The sequence below is a fragment of the Epinephelus moara genome, chromosome 18, assembly GCF_006386435.1.
Source record: "Epinephelus moara isolate mb chromosome 18, YSFRI_EMoa_1.0, whole genome shotgun sequence".
In the NCBI taxonomy this organism is placed as follows: domain Eukaryota; kingdom Metazoa; phylum Chordata; class Actinopteri; order Perciformes; family Serranidae; genus Epinephelus; species Epinephelus moara.
The window spans coordinates 16,274,340-16,296,460 of NC_065523.1; the positions used below are offsets into that span (position 1 = coordinate 16,274,340).

At 41.2% G+C, this 22,121-nt stretch overlaps 1 protein-coding gene across 2 annotated transcripts in view; it reads left to right on the forward strand.

Annotated features, from left to right (window-relative positions):
* Positions 1-1,501: 1,501 nt before the first annotated feature.
* The window catches only part of LOC126406028 (SH3 and cysteine-rich domain-containing protein 2-like), a 38,358-nt gene continuing 17,738 nt past the window's right edge, over positions 1,502-22,121 (forward strand). The window contains exons 1-4 of one of the 2 annotated variants that reach the window (XM_050070137.1): positions 1,502-2,143; positions 15,114-15,462; positions 18,034-18,128; positions 21,497-21,581. In XM_050070137.1, coding sequence (XP_049926094.1) covers positions 2,057-2,143; positions 15,114-15,462; positions 18,034-18,128; positions 21,497-21,581 — 616 coding nt within the window. In that variant the 5' untranslated portion in view covers positions 1,502-2,056. The remainder of the gene's footprint in view (positions 2,144-15,113; positions 15,463-18,033; positions 18,129-21,496; positions 21,582-22,121) is intronic. The other variant, XM_050070138.1, reaches the window with a different exon arrangement.

The window sequence follows — 22,121 nt, forward strand, 5'->3', positions numbered from 1 at the left end:
CTTCTATCACCACTGAAACATCCCTCTGACCAGTGCCGCACCCAGCACATTCGGCACCCTGGGCAAAATCCCCCTCAACCACCCCCATATTATTATAATTATTATTATTAGTTGTAAAAGTAGTATAAGTATTAGTGTATTTATCATATGTATTATTAACAAGAATAAGAGCTGATCAACACAAAAAAACACTTAGTTAACAAACAATAGCAAATGAACAACAAGAGAACACGGTATGTGCAAATTTGCTAATTTCATCTTCTCCCATTTTTACTACTGCACCCAGGATGCTTTTGCCTTTTCATTTTGTCTTATTCTCATGCTCTCCACTTTTACTCCAATACTTCCCTTACAGCTGATTTCAATTTATTATTTTTATTTATTTATTTACCGTAAAACGTTAAATGCCCAGTCCCTTTTACTAGCCCGGTGTGGCTACACATTTTGATAATAATCATCTGTCTCAATTGGTCAGGTTGCCAAGCAGTTCATTTTTTGTAGTAGTAGCAGAAGTAGTTCTTCAGATGTATGAAATCCGGGTTGTTGGCTACCTAAAATTGTGTGTCTGTTCCTCGATTACCCTGTAAGTTATTCATATTCCTTAAGTCCGTAAAGGTCCTCAGATCAAAAAATGTTTTATTAAAAATAATCCAAGTTGTTAGTATTGTTTTAACAGGATAAAGTGGTCTTGTGTCGGTATGTCAGGTGCCGTAATCCTGATGCACTGTACGTTGGAACTAGATCAAATGAATGATTCATGATTGATATATTATTGGCAGCCTAAGTTTTATACAAGTAATATTCACACTCGTTTAAATAAACAATTTGCTTTGATTGCATTTCCCATCTTTGCAAAGCAAGAGCAAATATATGCATCAGTGATGTAAGCAAATAATAGCCTTGGCTACTAATTGAAGTTTTATTGTATTTATTTGCCAGGGGAATTTTGCCCCCCACCCCCCTTTGGGTGGTCCCCCTAGGCACCTAATGGGAGATACACCACTGCCTGGGACATTGAATCATAATAACTGCATACTTTATATTGTTTTTATATTGTATCACTTACACTGCATGATCTGAAACCCCTTTAGACTGATCAACTATAGACAGATGCGCAGATGGTAATAAAAGCCAGATGGTGTCATCAATTGACCTGTTGGAACGAGCTGTAATCATGTAGTTAGGGTACCTTTTCGTGGGTGTTTAAGTTTGCACCGTGGACGAGACAAATTAATTAAACAATGAATGAAACAGGTTCGCTTTGCTGCTTAAAACTGACTTTTAAAAAGCAGTAATTAGGAGAGAAATGATGAGGGAACGTCCTGTCTATCACCTCAAAGAGAAAATTAGCGCTCTGTTTGCCAGTTGTGAGGTAGTCTATATTTGGTCTTAGTACAAGCCCCCGCCCCGTGAATCCAGTCTAAATGAATCCTGGCAGAGTTGTAAAAATTGACCCAATCATGCGCCTCAGACGCACGGGAAGGCGTGCCTCGGATTGCGCTTAAATTTAAGTGTGTGCATTGGTGAAGGGCACATTTCGCTTTGGATTTACACCCAGCCAGCGCCTTCCAGAGCACCAGCTTTGTTTGGATTTATTACACTGAAAAGAGATTTCCACATCGATGTTTTTTTTTCTGGTTTGAACCTTTTTTTAAAAAACTGTAGGACGGAATTGTGGCACATTGGAGTTTCCCGATGCGCGTCAAGGGGCGATACAATTACCCACACGCGAGTCTCAATCCTGAATGTTTGTCCTTGCATGGCCTGAGCGAAATATAAACAGCTGGTGTGAGCGTGTGTATGTTTAGAAACTGTTAAATCAACCTGCTGCTGTTGGGGTGTGTGTGTGTGTGTGTGTGTGTGGAGAGAGAGAAATTGGAAATAAGGCGTCCACCTCGCAGCGCGCACAAATTCCTGCAATGAGGATCTGTCACACTTTGCCAAGATTTTTGTGTGGCTAAAGCCGGAGATTTCCTACCGACTGGACACAGTTTGAGGAGTTAGAAGTTTTTTTGAAGTGTTTGTGTCTTGAACGACTCATTCCATCACGGTATCAATGATGACTGAGAACAGCGAGATGGAGAGCGACTCTCAGCTCCAGCGCTCTCCAAGCACCATGTCCATCCAGCCGATGTCATCCAAGGCAAGTATAAACTCAGTACACTCAGCCCTAATGATCTGTTTTACAAGTCTAATCTCTGTAACGAGGAGAAATGAGACCGTAAACTTTGCAGAGCAGTTTCCTCCACACACTGAAAGCAAAATGATTCCTTGTGTAATTAAAAAAGATTTTATTTACCTGAGATTTTCCTGTTTTGTATTCCCCCTTTTTTGTTATTTCACTGGTTTATGTAATATTGATGTCAACCCTTAACAATTGCAGTTGTATTCATCATGACTGCGTCACTAGGTGTAACCTCACACGTAAGGTGTGATGTCACTGTCTGCTCCGTTTTCTCTCTGTCTCTCCATATTCACTTCCTGCGCACACAAACACACACATGCAAAGGAGATTTATGCTTAGTATTAATACATTATATGCATTTTAATGAGTATAATTTACATCTAAGACCAGTTACAGTTAATGCTTTTCAGATTTGTATTAATATAGGTTTCATTTGGTTATTATAGTCACATCTTTTATGTCTGCACACTGCTGCACACACACGCTGTGTCAAACAACTTTATCCTCTATGCTGCAAGAACATTGCAATAAGCATAAATGTCCACATTTATTTATATGTGTATTTTGTGCCTATACAGAACTAGATCCTTGTACTGTACAGTGTGGGCCTGCCTGAGCTTCAAGTGTCCTTACAGAGTGTCCTTATGATTCCATTCAATTTGTTGACTTGACTGTATAAACAAAGATTTCAAGGGCCGGCCTCCAAGTGCGGGAGCTGTGAAAGCTTTCTCAATGTCTGCTTTTTAATGGAAGGCTTTTAGGACACTTGATTCATTAGGCCCCAAACACTTGATGCAACTTTCCCTTTAGCTAAGTCTTTTGTCTCAGCCTCATTCTTCCTCTCGCCGCCCACTCACAAACACACACATGCCGTGGCTGTGTTTGGAGCAAAGTGACACTCAGATGCTTCATCTAAATATTTGATGTCCTTTGTGAGAAGCATGGAAGTCGGTGAGCTCTCTCCAGTGTGTGGTCCACTCCAGTTCCCCACTCCTCACCAGCTGCTACCAAAGAAAATTAGGCGACATTCTGTGCCAGGCACGACTGTTTGTTATTCACATGATTCACTGGTCAACCATTAATACCACAAGCTAATCGGGCTGGCCGTTCAATCACTGTTTCTTTTCTCCCTCGGCTCTGCTAATCGACTGAGACTGCACTGGTTGAATTCCAAGGCTCTGTGTGAAATAGATTTCACTTCCTGGCACTGCTCACATGTGTTTGATTTTCAGTTGAAAGGTCAATTGTAACATCTTTTAAACTTAATTTAAATACTGGCTGTCTGCTGCTGGAGAGTCATACAGGAGTCCATTAAGGTGCCTTCTAGGAGAATATTGATGTTAAAGGGGGCTTATTATGCTCTTTTGGGGTTCATACTGGCATTTTGGGTCTATGCTTGAACGTGTTTTCATACTTTTAAAGTTCAAAAAACACTTTCTGTACTGGGACACCTCTTCACCCTCTGTGTAAGACACTCTATATTAGCGCCTGTCTCTTTAAGCTCCCCTCCCGAAAAAGTCTGCACTGATTGGTGTTTCAAGGTCTTCCATATCTCAGCATCTCTGCACCAAGCCCCCAGGAACAGCTCCAGTCTCTGAAGACAATTTTACATCGTGGCCAAATGTGAAATTACAATGACCGCGTCCGTCACATGATGCCATGTGGTCCAAAATGACTTTTCCCCATAGACTTACATTGGGAAAGAGACGTCTGTAAATCAGTAGGCCTTGATACATTTTTTTAGCGTCACAAACCCCGTGAAATGACTCATTTCACTATCAGGATTCGATTCATTTGGTCTGATAACATTTCAAATTTCTAGAAGGGCACTATTAAATAATTATTAAATAAAATAATAATCAAATAATAATTAAATTAAATAATATTTTTTTTCCGGGCGGNATGCAGCCATTTGAGGGATCATTGCAGGAATGACTGTAAATAAGAATTGCAGCACTTTCTACTGTGAAAAATCACTTATAAATGTTTCAAAACACAGCCAGACATGTTCCAGCAGTAATATGATCCGAATCTCCAACCAAGATCACACTTTTCACGATCATTAGCATGTAGCTACATGTAGCAGTGTACTTGCAGCTGCGGATTTACTATGTGTAGTGGCACTTTTTACTGTGAAAAATTACCAAAAAAGCTTTTGGACACAACCAGACATGTTCCAGCAGTAATATGTTTTGAAATCAGGGGGGAAATTAAGTACATCTTACACTTTACACGAACATTAGCATGTAGCTACATGTAGCAGTGTAGGCAACACAATGTAAACACTTGCAGTAATAAACAGTCTTAAGTCTAAGATTTTATGCTAACAAGGATTACTTTTTTGGCTGTGTTAACATTTTGTATCTATATGTATCTATATATATATATATATATATATATATATGTATATGTATAGCATAATAGGTCCCCTTTAATGTCAGTGCTCTGATATGCACAGGTGTGGTCTCAGGAGAGTGAAAATGCCTCACATCAATATTCCACCCATATCTATTTTAAACACTGCCACAGGGTTTAATTTTTGAAGGAATCTAATCAGACACATAGCCATGTGTCCATGATGTTTTTAATTAGATAAGGATGACAGGGAGCTTGCTCTGATAACAGATGCTCCCTGAGATCCACCAGCAGCAAATTCCTCACAAAGATGGATATCACAAACCAGGAACAGGAAAACAGGGCCAGAGGATTTAGAGGAAAGGAAGCATGGACTTTTTCCCTGGCTCCCAACAAATGTGCTGTGGTTGATTGCCAAGGCTGGCAGAAATGTGATTGGTGGAGTAGATGAGATGCCTGAACAGCAATCAGCAGCCAATAGTGTCACTCTTTGTTGAGAGCTGTTTGATCTCTCGGGGCTGCTGATGCTTCGGGAGCCTTTTCTGTGATGGAAGTGCACAGGTAAACCTCTTCTTTTCTAAGATGAGTGCAGAAGACAATATCTGAGTGCAGAGATATAAAGACTTAAAATAATACTCTACACCATGTTTTTGGGAGATTGGCCCACTTGTCAGCTTGCCCAATGTGTGACAAGAACATCACCATTCTTCCATGTGTCCCCTTTCGATTCTTGAACCAATCTTCTTCACTCGATGTGAGCACTTAAACACACACACAGCCGGTCGAGTGATAAAAGGTGACTGGAATTGCCTACAGTGTGAAAATGAGAACTTGTCGCGGCTCCAAAGCTAAATGACAAGTTACTGTACACCATACAGTTTGTGGCCAAGTCGGGCTGTTTTCTGAAGGAGATATTTCACTCTGGTGCTTCATGCTAACACTTGAACACACAGTATGTTGAGTGATGGCAGTTGTATCCAAAGTGTTGGTGTTGTCTACTCTTTTATTAAATAATCAGGAGAAGATGTTGCAGGCACACATGAGGGAGAATGAAATGGGTCCCTGACTGAAAATTAACCAGAGAGATGCAGTTACATGTTATTAGAGCTGAACAATGATTCACTATCATCATTTACTGTCTCCTGGTAAATTATATTGTGATGATACGATGGTGTTGTTTTATATTCTCCAAAATTCTGCTGTGCAGTTTCTATAAATCCAAGAAAATTGAAAGTTTTTATCCAAACTGTTTTGTCTGATGTTATGCAAAACTGCCTATTGCAACATTGGATTTAATAACAGTTTTGTGTGTGATTTTGCTCTGTAATGATACACAAAAATATCTAGAACAAGATTAAGAGCCTAGAGCCATGCTAGCAGCTCTGTGAGGCTGTACTTTGGCACAATGGTGCTGTGAGCTAAATGCTAATGTGAGTATGCTAACACGCTGATGTTTGGTGGGTAATGTATAATGTTTACCATGTGAACTCTCTTAGATACTCTCAAGATAAGTTCCTGCATGCTGTCATTTGCTAATTAGTATAAACATGAAGTGCAAATTAGGCAAATGGGAATTACATCAAAAGGTTTTGATCTGTTGATGGCACTAGAATAAAAGTTATGGGATCATCAAAGTTATTAGAATTCATCCTGGGGAAACACGAATATTTGTATCAAATTTCATGGTAATCCATTCGATAGCTAAGACATTTAATTCATACCCATAAATGTCATCCTCATGTCCGTCAGGCTGTTCTCATGCACTGTTTGTACGTATACCAACAAAAAGTAATGTACCAAAATTATCATATCGTTATATCCCACATAATCATGGGCCAGTAATTCATGTATAACCCACATAGTTGGGAAGGCTGCGATCATGTGACCAATTCACTGACAGGAGTAAAAAGTCCCCAATAGTAGGGAGGTTGTGGTGGTGGATGGGTCACAAAACATGGCCACGTCAGAGCCATGTGAAACCAGCTTTGAGTCATTTTAAAGTACATCGTTACCTTTCCTAAACCTAACCAACAGAACTTTGCCTAAACCTAAAAACACCCAACCATGTTTCTTTTTATGAACCAAACCAAAGGACCTTTACTGGCCTAAACCTAACCTACTTAACTTTACATTAAGTACATAATGTCATTCATTGGTTACTAACTCATAAGACTTAGTAAGATATCACATGAACCACTGTATGAGGATAGGTTGCCTTCCAACACAAGGTATTCTTAAATGGTGGTTCAAATGATATCTTACGAAAACAACACCTCACTCGGACCTTGTGATATATCGACATTTGGTCATAGAACTTCCATGTCCAGATACGACATTACTCATTGTGCGTTGGTTATTGATGTTCTGGGACGCCATATCAAGTTAAGGCCACTGCCTTTTTTTCAAAATAAGCACCTTACGTCAGTACACCAATGCAAATTGGCGTTTTTTTCCGCCACCAACTAACACGTGGTTAGGTTTAGGGGAAAAAACAGGATCTGGCTTTATAATAGTACGGTACGCAAACGTTTGTTGGACCCATCCACCACCCCTTCCGCCCACCCTACTCCAACTTTCACCGCCTTAAATTCTTTCACTACTGTGTTTCCCCTGATGCCACCGAGCACCATTAAACTATATCGACAACTGGCCGTGTATCATGTTGACGTTAAAAGCATTTTTTCGTCGGCGCCTGATACTGCCCAAGCACCAGATTTTGATGACTGCGGAGTGAAACTGGGTTGACAAAAAAGCACACACAACGGTTCATATCTAACGAATTAGTGCCCCTACAGGTTAGGTTAGGTTTAGCAAAAGAATCATGATTGGGTGGTGACGTGACATGACGACACAATGTTACGTACATATATAACATAAAATAGCTCATCATTGAATTTTGGTTTCACATGGGACACAAACCCCGATAATCTGGGTCAAAGTCCTGTTTGTTTGACCCATCCACCACCCCTACCCCTTCTGTTCGTGGACTTTGTCGCTCTTTATTCTATATGATTTGACTTCGTTTTTTGCTTTCGTCATATCACAGAGGACAACCTGTAGCGCATAGGTCACTTATTCTCAGACCCTTTATGCTGGTTATAAACACATTATAGTGCATCACTTTTTCGTAGGTATAAGTACGAACAGTGAATGACAACAGCCTGCAGTAAAACACATCGGCCAATCCATCTGTTGGATAGATTTTACAGGATAAGTCAAAAGTTTGAGCAGCTTGTGGCAAGAGAGTTACCAAAGTCAGTAAGATCTGGGGACCATGAATGCCTGTGCAAAAATTCATGGCAATCTAATAATGTTTTAGATATTTCAATTTGGACCAAAGTGGTGGACCAAACGACTGACGGACTGACTAACAGATGGACATTGCCATCACTACAGTCACGCCACTAGCTTTACTAAAATCAGACACCTCATGAAAGTCTGTCTTTATCCAAGATTAGCAGAGATAACGAGCAGGAAAAGCTGATAGGGGCTTGAAATATGGCTGCAGTTCATCTGTCAGCACTTTGGGAAAGAGTGTGTCTCTGATATGAATGGATTAGGCAGACTCATCATTTATATTAGAAGTGGTCCGCTTTTATCACACACACACACACACACACACACCTGTTCACACAGGACAGTGCTAATTGTAGTCATACAGTCATTCAGCGTAGTGAATGCTGAAGTGTTGCTAATGATCCGCAGGACACACGTGGATGATTTCTAGTGTCTGCATTGTCATTTCACAAGTTAATCTCCCAACATCTCTTTGAAACCACACACACTTTTAAGTTCACTTCACATCCCATTAACTATCACTTCACTTTCTCTCCAGATGACACTGATCCTGAGTGACGTGAGGAGGGGAGTTAGTCACAGAGGGAGGCTGAAGTGGGCCAAGGTCTTCATTGATTAATGTAACACCTTCACTGCTGTGATGTTTATTGATGTGACACTTCAGGGGAAGGTGTGAGCTGTTGAAATACTGGACGCTAACAGTAGCCACAAAAATAACTGGCTGTGTTTCGCTGATGAGGGGGAGAAAAGTATCTGTTAGGGAGATTTATTTGTCGACACCGATGCTCACTCAGAAATAACATCCTCCTCCCCTCGTCAGACGCTGACAGTCATTGTGTTGTGCTTGTGTGTGAACAGTGATTGGGTGAGTGATGGATGATGAGTTGCCAGGGCAAAGCTTCATGTTGGGGTTAGCTGAATGTGGGGGCGAGGAATTGCACTGCAGTGAGGGAAGTGGTTGTAATCTACACTACTATTTCATACAGTGTTTCCTCCATTAAACACTCAAATAGAGAGAGGGGGGAGAGAAGTCTGTGTGTATGGGCCAGCACGTGATTGGCTGTCTATGCCGTGTGTGTGTGTGTGTGTGTGTGTGTGTGTGTGTGTGTGTGTGTGTGTGTGTGCGTGTGTGCGTGTGTACATGTATGTGTGATAGGGACAGAACGGTGGAAGCAGCCTGTGATTATGCATCTCTTATCTCGTATTCAAAGCAGGAATCTGCCAGGCTGCCATGCATAATGACAAACTTCAGCCAAGAAAGGAAACGGTGGGACATGAAACTGGTTCACCTACTCCTCTTGTAATGGTAAAGACCAAAGCTGTTTGCACACTGTGCTCAAAGATCATATCACACCTGTATTTTTTTTGCAATTTTTTGTTCCTCCGTCATAAATCCTTCAGGTTGTCCCAGTGCTGGCCGGTGTGGAGAAAATCACATATCATGATATTTCTGACCAGATACCTTGATATCGATATAGCGACGATATTGTAGGGTTGACTATTGGTGCGCTCACAAAATATTCATGCAATAAAGTTTTTGAGGTCAGAGGTGGGTCAATAGTAAGTCTCAAGTCTTTGCACTCATGTCGCAAGTCCTAAACTTTAAGTTTCGAGTCCTAAACAAGTCATAACACGCTCTTGACCAAATTTAATGCCATTTTAACAACTTATTATTTTACAAAAATAATGAATGCTTTTTTTTTTTTTTCACTTTTATTTAAACAAGTTTTCTTTTGCATACTGCAATTTGCTTTTTTCTGACCCCCTGTAGTGTTTTTGTACATGAACAAAGTGATCTTTTGTATCATTTTTTCCAACTGGTGCTCAGTAACGTCATGTTACTCCTTCATGGATCTCTGCTGCAACTTGACTGGATGCTGTCAGGTTGGTTCAAACAAAGTGGATCTTGGGAATGACGTGCCAACTTGCTCGGAATGAATAGCGTTAAAGTTTGTTGGGAAATGAATTTATTTGCGGCACACACATTAAAGATCATACATTTTAATCTTTGGGCTTGGGAGAAGGTGTGAAGTATTTTCAAGTCAGAAGGCTCAAATCCAAATGAAGTCACGAGACACTGGTGTTAAAGTCCAATTCAAGTTGCAAGTCTTTTTTGATTTTGTCAAGTCGAGTATAACGATATCATATTTGGACTCAAGATTGACTCAAGTTAAGTTATGTGACTCTAGTCCAAACCTCTGGTAATGGCAAATAATAGAGCAGCTAGAACAGTCTGTATTAGAGCCTTTGAAAACCAGGAAAATGTAACACTTACAATATTATGACATCCAAAATTTATGATAATATCGAGGCTCATAACACAGTATTGATATAACATTATTATATTGCCCAGCTCAATGTTGTCCCTTTACCTTTGTTAAGTCAGTTGTTTCCTGTCTCCTTATTTAAGTTTTCAGTCACCTGTCCAGAACAGCTGAAGCCACACAGTGAAGGTGTAAATAATAATATCCTTAAATACATCATCTAACAGGTACCTGAGGGTGACATATTCTGCTAATGACTTAGAACTAGACTGAGCCAAGAAACTGTGTTTTTCACAGCATGGCGATCCTTCTTGAGACTGAAATATCCACACTTAGAACAAGGTCGAACACTGTGACGTCCACTGTGAAAGAAAAAAATCTCATTGTGCATATTTTATAGAGCGCCAGCGTCAAAGGTCGGGCACAAAGCTGGTGGACAGTTTTAAAATGGAAATTACAGGCTGCAGAAAGTAAAATATTTTCCTGACATGCACTTTGTTGAATACTCACTTTGACACTGTGATTTAAAACGGTTTAGAGGAGGTGTGTGTTTATTGCAGTTGTTATTTTTGCTGTTGTAAAATAAGAGAAATTTGGAGAAAAGAATCAGCACAGATCTCTCTCTCTACATAAAGTGAGGTGACTGTTGGGTGATGCAGACCCCACCACCAAGACATTTTCACCAAATTCCCAACAGACAGAGTGCATATTTTGACCTTTGCAGCCTCTAAACTAAAGCTACTGGATAAGCTTCTCCTTTTAAATGTGCCCAACTGGGCGAATCAGTTAAAACAGTCCAAACTGAAGCAGACTATGGCCACAGGCTGTATTTATGGCCACATTCCCAGTGGGACCAAGCCTTTGTTGCTCAGGCTTGACCTCTGGACAGGCCGGAGCATCCCATATATATCTCAGCTACGGCTCCTGTCCCCATTAAATTCTGATGGAAGGAGAGAGACCAGCATATTCAGATGAAATAAAAGCTTTATCATTGAATTATGTCTGCTTCAGCCCTGCTGTCTCTCCATGGAACATCGATTTTGAACATTTATGTTGGCTACATCATGTGAGAACAACTGGGGGTTGGTAAATGGATCGAAGATGTGAGAATTATGGGCTTTTACAACGTCCACTGAGACAGCTTGTCAAAATCTGGGCTATAGCAGTGAGATTGTTGCCACTTGAAGTTTATTGACTGTGCAGGTGCGTGTATATCTGGTCCTGAATTTTGCATGGTGTTGTGAGTCACATGTGAATAATGTAAATAATTTATTGGGTGAGTAACATCAGCAAGCTGAACTAATCTCAAATGTTTCTTTGGGGAGAGAAACAGTTCCTACAGATGAAAGGCTTCATCTCAGTATTACAGAAGATAAATGATTGAGGCAATTCTCTCTGCACTTGACAGGCATTGTCATGAAATTGCCAGGGTTCAATAATACATAAGGGACAAGATCATACATCACACCCAGGGCATAATCTCTGAGGAAGTTTGGCTCACTCTGCCTCATCTTCATCGACATTTCACCTGCCAAAGAAGAAACGTGACCCTGACCCTGACATGGTATCACACTGGCTGTAACTCAGAAGTATGACGCTCCCAGTTAATGTTCAAATGGAAGCTAACGGGAATGCTTTTTAGGCTCGCGCGCTGACAGATGATTAGATTAGCTGTAATTGAGACGTGTGCTCTAGCCGGAGCTGTTATGCCAGCACTCATCTTCTCTGATTGAGAGAGCTCAGCTCACGACTGTGATGCTGCACAGAAAACGTGGAGACGTGTGTCAAAGCACTGCACCATTGACAGACAGTATTTTTTAAATATGCATACCACCTTCTAATAAGGTGTTCTTCATAAAAAGTTTATTAATGTTTAATAGATTGTTTTTTTAATGTTCTGAAAATTAGAAATAAGAACATTTGGGTTGCCAGGTTGTGAAAGATCCTTTTGGCTGGCGTATATCCTCCTTCAGCTTAACTTTCTCCAGCTCTTCAACTCATCTTGATTATTTACTAGAGAGTTAGAAATGATCCCTCATTAATGACTCACTAACATTCATAACTGCAGAACTGATGGCTCTTTGGAAAGCGAGTAAGTCATAAAGGGTCATGAGTTCATTTGAGGATTATAATCACTCTATGAAGTATAAATGACTGTTGACAAAGCAGCCTCACCACAACATCCATGTGCAGCTCTCTGGAGCTTTTGATTGTGTCACACAGCCTCCATCAGCAGATGGAGTTTGCCCAGTAGTCATAAAATTGCAGATGTTGAGAATTCCATTTTTCTGAACACCTTAAAGGGAGAGCGTGCCGATTTTACACATCAAAGTCTGTTTACCAGGTGTGAAAAAGAGTGTTTAGAGCCTTTTGCTGCTCCACAGGGAGCTGTGTGAAGTTTAATAAATTCCCTCAAGTGATGTCACTTGAGTCAGCGTCAGTTGGGTCTGAGCAGGTAGCAACACTTATTACACTGAGGAATACTGAATCTTCTACCAGTGGGTGAAAACTGAAAATCAAAGTGGAGGACGTCAGTCAGACTGACTCTGTTTGTATCAAGTCAATTCAGTTTCTTTTTATTCTAAGGCTGTAGTCGACTCAGAATTATACCAGTCGAATTGGATTTGGCTGTTTAATAAAAATATTCAACTGATTGTCTCTTTTTTTCCATATAAAGTTTGGACGGGGTTAAGCAGGGCAACAAGCGATGTTCATGTAATATAGTAAACAAGCCAAGTTAGCTCTCTTAGCAAATGTGTGCTTTCGGCGCCAGGGGTAGGCAACCTGTGGCTCTGGAGCCACAAATGGCTCTTCAGCCCTTCTTTGGTGTCCTCTTATGACTTTGACAAAAAATATCATATGAAAATGAATAATAGCTATTTTTTCTTTAGCATTTTAATTTTAATTTATCATTGTTGTTGGCCTTAAGAATTTCTGCACCCTGCACCAAAAAAAACCAAAAACCCTGAAAGCATTCAAGCATACGCCTTTTCCTCCAAATTTTGCCAAACCTCAAGGGCAGTGGCTAGTCTTAAATCTCCCTAGCTTGGCTAGCTATGGATTCCAAATCCAAAAAAGTAAAGTTTTGGATGAGAATAGAATATGTAATAGTGTGTGGACAGCTTCATTTGCTTTCACCACCAGCTCTGCAAAGTTAAAGTTCCAAATAATCATGAATTGCCGTAAAACATGTTAGTGAATGCTCATTTAGTAATGTCATTTGGCTAATTTAGACTTAATAGCCTGTGTTACCTTCATAATAAGGCTAAAATATGTTTTGTGGTTCAAGACAGATTATGTTTTTATTATTTTTCGTAAAAAAAAAAAATGGCTCATTTTTTTTCTTTTCATTTGCGAGCAGCTGCCTCCATCTCATTCAGACTCCATTGGGTCTGGGTCTGCAGCTGCCTGTACTGGAGATCAGCCTGAAAGTGAGGAGTGCTCACTCTGCAACTAAATCTGGAAACTGAAACCCCAGATGTACACTAGCTTGCAAAAAAACTGCTTGACTTGAAGAATCTCAGTCAATTGACAGGTCTGGGACTCATGATTCAAATCCTCTACCGTCAGGGGTCAGCCTTAGTTTATTCACAAGAAAGCCCAGTTAAAATACAAGTACAATTCATGAGACATAATGGAGATGAGATGGGACACTCTGATAAGCTATCTGAAGCTTTAGAATAGGGGCCCAGACTCTACAATGTTTATATAGTTACAATATACATAGAATAACACCATGTGCACCCTTTGCTACAATAGCAATGTAATGTATTGTGGTAGTTACTTTAGCTTGTCTTCATCAGTGCTGAGTCTGATGAAGGGACATATACAGAGAGCACATGTGCTCAGTCACATCGACTTTTGTTTCTCTTGCTCTACCTCCATGTGTGCCTCACCAACGCACACTCAAACTCAAATAGACAAACTGTTTTCATATCTTATTCCCAGACGCGCAGAGCTGTAAACAGCATGTCCCTGTAAAGTGATTATGTTTGGCGCTGAGCAGAGCAAGCGCAGACGGGCAGAGCGTGTGCACACAGAGTGTCTGTGGCCTACTGATTATCTGTCTGCCTGTCTGTCTCTGTTGATCCATTCTTCCCTTGCGACACGACCACGCCCTCACACTGCTCTCCCGCTGCCACTGCATGTCAGGGTAACAAATGGCTGCCTATCCCTCGAGGAAACTAGCATCATCATCCGTACACAGAGCCGGGGCAAAACGTCAGGAAACATGCATTTATCTAGCCAATCAATGCTGGATGGCTGCAGAGAACGGAGCTTAAAGACTCTGATGTGACGTTTTGTTGTCTGATTGTTCCGCTTTTGAAATGCAGCAACCATCAATTACTGAAGAGCGTTTGGTCGATGCAGCTTACAAGACACAAGCATGGCTGCTTCTATCAATACACATGATAGAGTGTACATGCAATTTGATATTGTGGGATGTTGTAGGCATGTGAGTTTGGCCCTGTTAAGAGGGATCCTGTGGCTCGATCAATCTGTCCAATGAGCATCCTCCATCAGATTAAGAGCCCTGAAGGTAGGCTGTTGATAGATGATAACGCCATGTAAACTGTCTTGTCCCATTTCATCACAATAGCCCCCCGCTACCACTACCACAGAAGGGCCAATTGCACACAGCAGTCCTCAATGTACGGTGGTGGGTGTTCTCAAAGAGAAAAGGCTTATCTTATTTAACCATGGGCCAAATGCACAAGCTGCCCCGTTAAATGTGAGTGTGTGAACAATGTGCTTGGCCTCACTACGGGGAACATACAGGTAGCTATTAATGTGTTGTTTCCATATGAGGTTATATTGCATTTCATGAGTCACCCTCTTCCCCCCATGGTGCACAGAGCAGACTGTTGTTATTATGGATGCCGGGATATTGCCTGCGCTGCCCCGAGGGCGCATTGGACATTTGTTATTGCTCCCAAATGTGGCTCTGCATTCTTGCTTATCTTGTGTTTATTCTTAGCTCTTTCTCCCTCTCTGTCAATGTGTGTGTGCAGCTCCAGAGACTAAAGCGCTCTCTGTCCTTCAAGACCATCATGCGCAGCAAAAGCGTGGAGAACTTCTTCCAAAGGTCCTACAGCGACGCTCGCCTGCCCCCGGACTTCATCACTGACCCACCGCCTCCTTCTCCCCCGCTGCTGCCCGGCTCTCCGCTCGTCGGGGACTGCTCGCCATCCAATTCGCCATCTCTCAGCCCCAACCCCTCCATTTCCTCCCACTCCCCGTCTCTCAGCCTTTCTCCATCGCTGCCCATCAAGCCGCCCCGACCACAGATCAACCACTGTTTCCAGGACCATGTTTTTCGCAAGCCCACCAACTGCCAGCACTGCAAGCACATGATAGTGGGTAAGGTCCTCGATCTACTCCCTAGACCAGAGATACTTGCTTTGCCCTTGGGAGGGAAAAAGGCCAGGGGCCAGTAAATAAACAAACATAAATAATTCATACATAAATAATAAGCCTGGACCTCTGTTGGGGATTTCTGGCACTACATTTGACAAACTCTATTTTGGGTGTCTTTTTTCATGCACTCTGACACCTTATGTAAGTTCAAAGTACAAAAAAATTCCCTACATGAATCAACTTATTCTTATTGTAAATTAGAAAATGGTTGGCCGGCCAACCGGCACCCTCTCAAGGGCCAGATTTGGCTCAGGGGTCACTGCCCTGTGTTGTGTCTCAAATACTAATGGCATACTTCCATTAGTACACTTACATGTACCAAACTGCGTACACTATGTACTCACTTGCATAGTGCATGATTTTAACAGGGTAGTGCTGTCTCAAATCAAACACAGCTGCTGCGCTGACGATCACAAGAGCTGGCAGCTTTTCTTCTTCTGCTCAGGAAATTACAACCACGAAGAGCATTGTCACCAACATTTGATGAACAGTTGTCACAATATATGCTTTCATGGCATGATTCTACCAATGCCTGTTGTTGATACTGGCCGGCTCTATCACTAGCTGATCTACCGCGTCAATGGTAGCGGCCGCAATTTATGAATATTCATACCTTTTCAAGCATCTGACCACAAATCTAATACTAAAATCTTCTGCAATTAAGACAACAATTTAACGTGCATAAGAACCAAACAAAACTTAAACCCAAAGACTGTATAGCTGACGCCACAAGACATCAATAACATCAGTGCCTGATGCACCTAGCTAGCTAACATTAGCTTTCACGTTATCGTTTGCGGTACCAAATTATTCCAGAATTAACTAAATAAACAAACTGATGGCTTATATCCAACAACAGTATAGTGGTAATGGAAAAATACACATGTACATCTCTACAATGCTTTGGTTTGGTGTTCATTGCAGTAGTCGGCTGACATTTCATCTCACAAGTTTGAAATGTGTTTGTTGCCTTGCCTCTTCTGCTATGTTGCTGTCCAATGTTCCACACTCCACTTTTTGACCGTCATGAGTGCACTATCTGGGTACTCGTAGAGCACTGCATTTGCCATACATCTCTGTGTGAACGCACTCATGTGCTCAAAATAGGAAGCACACAAGTATCCAATTTGAGACACAGCACTGGACTCTCTTTGCTTTCTGCAAGCCAAAACAGGATTTCTGGCCCCTTTGCCTTCCACTGCAAACTGGAGAGCACTTTTTCTTAGAGAGAACATTACGTGTTGTGCTAAAGACACTGAAGACAGTTATATGGGGACAATGTTTTATCACCACATTAGGATTTAGGAGTCCACAACTCGTTAAAGCAATAGTTGAACCTTTTGGGAAATACACGCATTCGCGTTATGGTGGAGAAAAGAAGATCATCTCATCTCATATCTCCGCCAGGAAGTGAATATAATGTGCACATTTCCCAAAATGTCATATTTTTCCTTCAGGTATGGTAGCACGAACATAATAGGGCCACTTGTTTCAGAGAAAAATCCCCTGAAACAGATGACTTTTTAAATTACCTCACCTCGCTGGTGGATTTTTTTCTGCTTCATTTAAGGAATGTTAGATTCAGAGTTGGACTGCATGTCTTCAACGCAGCTCTCTCTGTGTTTATATGCGTGAAGAATCCAGTAGATTATTAACAGGGATAGCTGCGGTGCAGACGTGTGCGTGCTCTCAATTTGCTGCTTGCCTGAGCTACTAGCTGCTCCTAGTATTTCTGCTACATCTACTTCCTGTCACTATGATCAATTACAGACTCTAACCTGCTCCTCTGCTTTTTTTTTTTTTTTTTTTTTTTGCATGCATTGTGGGTTTATTTATGTGATGCATCACCTCGCTCTCGCTGTACTCCTCTGCAGTCCCTCAACACAGTCCAGCCCGTTTGCTTGTTAAGCTGACAAAGTAGAATCCTTTTTTTTTTTTTCAAAGTAGTAGCGGTGTTTTCATCGAGCCATCCAGTTTGTTTGATTGTTGTTTGTGCTCCGTAATAGGCTTGTCGATGTCGTCTCATCTACAACAAATCTATTCATCTTCGGTTTGTATTAAAAGAGACTCAACACCTTAATCGTTAAAAACATTCACCAGTCTTCAGAGGATTTGTTATTACCTAACACATAAAGGGAGAACTAAACATCTCAGTACTCAATGGCTGTTATCACTGAAGCACTTAAAAACAAAGATGAAAAAGCAAGATGACTCAATGCCAAATCGATTATCATTGAAATATCTCCAGCTGCTTTCTAATCTCTCCAGCTTGTTTTGGAAGAGGAGCTGTTGATTATGAAGCTGATAGTGTCAGCACCAGCTTGTTAAAACCACTACAGCTTTTGATTACTCTCTCTACCTGAGCAGAGGGAAACCTGCTCACATGATCTGAAGGCCACTTTGGTTTGTTAGGACTTTCTGCCTGTTGCAGATCTGCAGCCTGCTGTGTACTTCGTCGTCGTGGCTGCCTCTATGTCTCTGCTCTCATTCTCACATCTCTGTCCCTCTCGGCAGGAAACTCCAAACAGGCTCTGCGGTGTAAAACGTGCAAGATGGCTGCTCACCTGTGGTGCACCTCAGAACTATCGCAGCAGCTGTGTCACGGGAAGGTGCGAATACACTCACAGAATTTTATTGTTTGATTTGATGCTCCGAGACATAACATTCTTTTTTATCGACATAATCACTTTATCTGTAATCTGTGAATCCACTTTTTTTTTTTTTAATTTGGCAACATCTTTAGTGCTAAGCAATCACTGCTGTGGTGTCTCTATGTACTTCACATCAGAGAGTGTGGGCGATAATGTGATGTTTTTTGGCTTAGTTTTCAAATTTCAAAAAATCTGGTTTGATACCAATACCCAGCTGCATAAAGAATCTCAGGATAAATTTCAGATTTTCCTACAAAAGAAGACAAAATATCCATACAGCAATCATCCGTTAGCCAGCAGCTGGTTAGTGTAGCTCAGCACAAAGACTTAAAACAGAGAAACGGCCCTGAAACAACACATTCTCACACCTAAATCATCAAATACTGACACTTGGTCAACACCCCTACGCTTCAAACTATGACGCTCTACATACCCCTCTTACCATTAGTTTTGGACACTCAGGGATGGCGTGTCACTTTCTGCTTGTTACATACTGTCTTTTCAAAATAAATTTCCATTTTCACAGGAAATGTACAAGCCCCCAAAAACAACACATTCTCATTCCGACCTCGTCACATATTGACGTTTTGGTCATGGACTTTCCATGTCCACATATGACATGCAAGGTACCCTGGGTGCGTTGTTAGTTGCTGTTCTGGGACACCGTGTCGTCTTCTTTCAAGATACACTTCCGTTTTCACAGGACATTTAAGGTTTACATACTGTCTCTTTCAAAATAACGTTGCAAATTGACGTTTAGTCAACAAAAGGAAGTGGTTAGGTTTAAGAAAAAAGAACAGGGTTTGGCTTTAGATTCTCACGGGACATGAACACAGCTCTCTTGGGTGAGTCATTTTTTGTTGGACCCATCCACCACCCATCCTGCCTGAGCCCCTCGGACTTTCGTCCTTGTCCCGCCACGTTTCCGCCTGATGCCGCAAGGGTGTGTTAAACTATAACAGCTATAATAGCAACCAGCTGCGTACCATGGCGACGTTTAAGGATGCATTTTTCCTTGGTTTCTGACGCCGCAAGTCGCTGCCCAAGTGCCAGATTTCGACGACTTTGGAGTGAGACCATGCTCCCAAAAACAGAGCCAGGCTTTGAAGCCAATTTGGCGTAGTGGCCAAACATGAAATTACAACTTCCAGGTCTATCACATGATGTCATAGATTTTCATTGCGAAAGAGACGTCTGTAAATCTGTGGATACATTTTTTTGAGCCTCACAACCTCCATAAACGGACACATTTCAATGTTGGGATTTGATCCATTTAGTCCCATAACATTTTGAAATTCTCAGTAATTAAAATTAAATCATTTTATCCCCATTCTAGATAGTGGAGAGCTAAATTTTAAGATTCAGGCAATTTCATACCTTTTCAACTTTTTATAGGAATGAACAGGGCCCTGCCTCTAACACTGCACCTATCCAATTCTCATTATACATTTTATGGAAATGTTCAGTTTTTACTTGTTACATGCAGACAGTGTCTTTTCAAAATAAACTTAAACCAACAAAGGTTTATTTCATGTTTAGGTAGATGCAAAATAGTACTTGGTTAGGTTTAGAAAGAAAATTATGGTTTGGGTTAAAATAAGTACATTTGCTACTAACAGCGTGTGACATACCTGGTGTGTCTCATAGAGATGCTACAGGGGGCCTTGGTGCCTCAGTGTTGACGCCAAGGGCCACTGAGCAAGCAAAATCAGCATATCAGCACCTCTAAAGTGAATTACCATGTTATTTCTTGTTGATTTTTCTACATATTAAACAAAATGAAAACGATAAATTCGCTATTTCAGGGGGGGCTGTGTGCCAGACTCTTTCCTGCTGGGAGCAGTTACTTCTTGGAGTCTTCACTGGTTGCCTTGCAACTGCTCCTTGCCAAGAAATTGCCCAGCATATAACCCCCATAAAACATCTAATTTAGGATTAAACAAACAATATATGACATGTTAATGGATAAGCACCATTGCTGGTATACAGATTGTGCTACCTTTAGACAGCAAATCAGCAGGCTCACTGTTTCCAATATTTCCAGTCTTTGTGCAAAGCTAAGCTAACCTGCTGCTGGCTGTAGCGTCATATTTAACAGACAGATGACAGTTTAAAAAAAAAAAATCTCAAGTAGCCCTTAATTCTGGGGCTACAAAGAAAAGCTTAAATTTTGGTCCTTTAGCAATTAAAATAAGGGAAACCGCAAAATGCACCAGGTGATGGCTTGTCTTGACTAACGTGCAAGCAAAGTATTTCATACATTGATGAAGAGAATGAAAATGTGCAGCACAAGTTTCTCCTCCTCAGTCAGTCCAGCCTCCAATTCCTCAGATTTCCAACAGTCAGTGAATTTAAACATCGGCAAAAATAACAGTTTGGATTGCAATCGTGATTTCAATAACCTGAGCAGAAGCACTGTTACCATGGTAACTTTACCATGAACCTGTACTGCTGGATCATGCAGACTTTGACATGTTTTGTGGAACAGTCTAAAGTACAGTGCTTAAACTAAAAACAGCTTTTGAAGAAATAAAAAAAAGTGGAAGATTGAACTCGCAGACGCAAACACTGGAACACTCTTGACCTGAGGAGTGTGGCGCGCTCTGCAGCAAATTGGGAGAGATTTCAGACAGAGCTTTTGTGTTTATCCTCTGGTGCAGGGCAGAGGACATTAGCATGCAGCAAGAGGCGAGACCTTCTGAGAGCCACTCGGAAAATTTTTAAGAGCACTGTGTTCAAAACGGCTCAGTGCAGTTTGATGGCGCACAAAGACGGAGACGGGGGGAGGTAGGGGAGTGACGAGGGCAGGGAAAGGTAAAATATCATCAGACCAGAACTCGAGTATCTTTACAGCAACAAAGGCGTTACGGAGCATTTCTCACGTCAACATAATATGACAAACTGAGTGGTTCATTTGCAAGTCAAGGAGAAGACAAACTGATATCTCAGCTGAAACACTTACTATGCTAAATTCAGTGTGAAATTGCACCACACACACACACACACACACACACACACACAGAATCACATGTCAGTGCCTGTGTGTAAGCCATGTGCACACTCGTAAGTGGTTGAGTGAATTCATTGTTCATAATTAGAAGAAAAGAGAGCTGCACGTTGCTTCGGTTTGTGACAAAAAATTAGCTCTTTTTCCACAGCGTTTGCAGCACTCAGTGTGTCCTTATGTGTTTCTGATTCGGTAATTTTCAAATGACTTTATTAATATCTTAAAGTCAGTACACAGAGCCAGTTTCCCGTTAGCTCAGCGTAAGAACACGAAGTAAACTGAAGAAAAAAAAATCACTTTTTCTCTTCTCCTCCATCAGTCTGGAGCATTCAAGCGAAACTTCAGCTCGCCGCTGCTCGTCAACGACCAATTGTCTGTCGTCAAGGAAGTTCAGCCAAGCCAAGGTGAGCATACCTGAGTGTCCCTGTGTGTGTGTGTGTTTTATGAGTGAGTGCACATGTGCATTGTTGTGCAATGTATGCGTCCTGTGTTTTGTGATGTTGCTCTTGTGTAGCCTTTTGGTCTATTTGTAGATTTTGGTGTGCTTGTGCATGCGCTGTAATAAAACCAGAACCGTCTCCATCTCACCTGACGACCGAGGAGGGAAAATATAAAGAGGAAGAACAAATTCAGCTTCTCTTGGAGGCTGACGGATGGTCTGCACCCTAAAAGTATGTGAATAAATATTTATAAGTCCTAATGTTTACGTTTCTTTATTTCTGTTTATGCTTTGTTTGTCTGTTTATCCTTGGACTGACAGAGGGTATTGTCTGGCACTACAGTAAGCTTCACAGCGTTGAAATGCTGCCTTTTCTTTGATTGGTTTTAAAAATAGAAGTCACATTTTTACTCTCTCATTGTCAAATAAATCTGCTGAAGGCTAAAACACAGTGTTGCAAGCATAGACTCTTGTGTCTAAAAGCACCTGAATTTGTTCTTCCTTT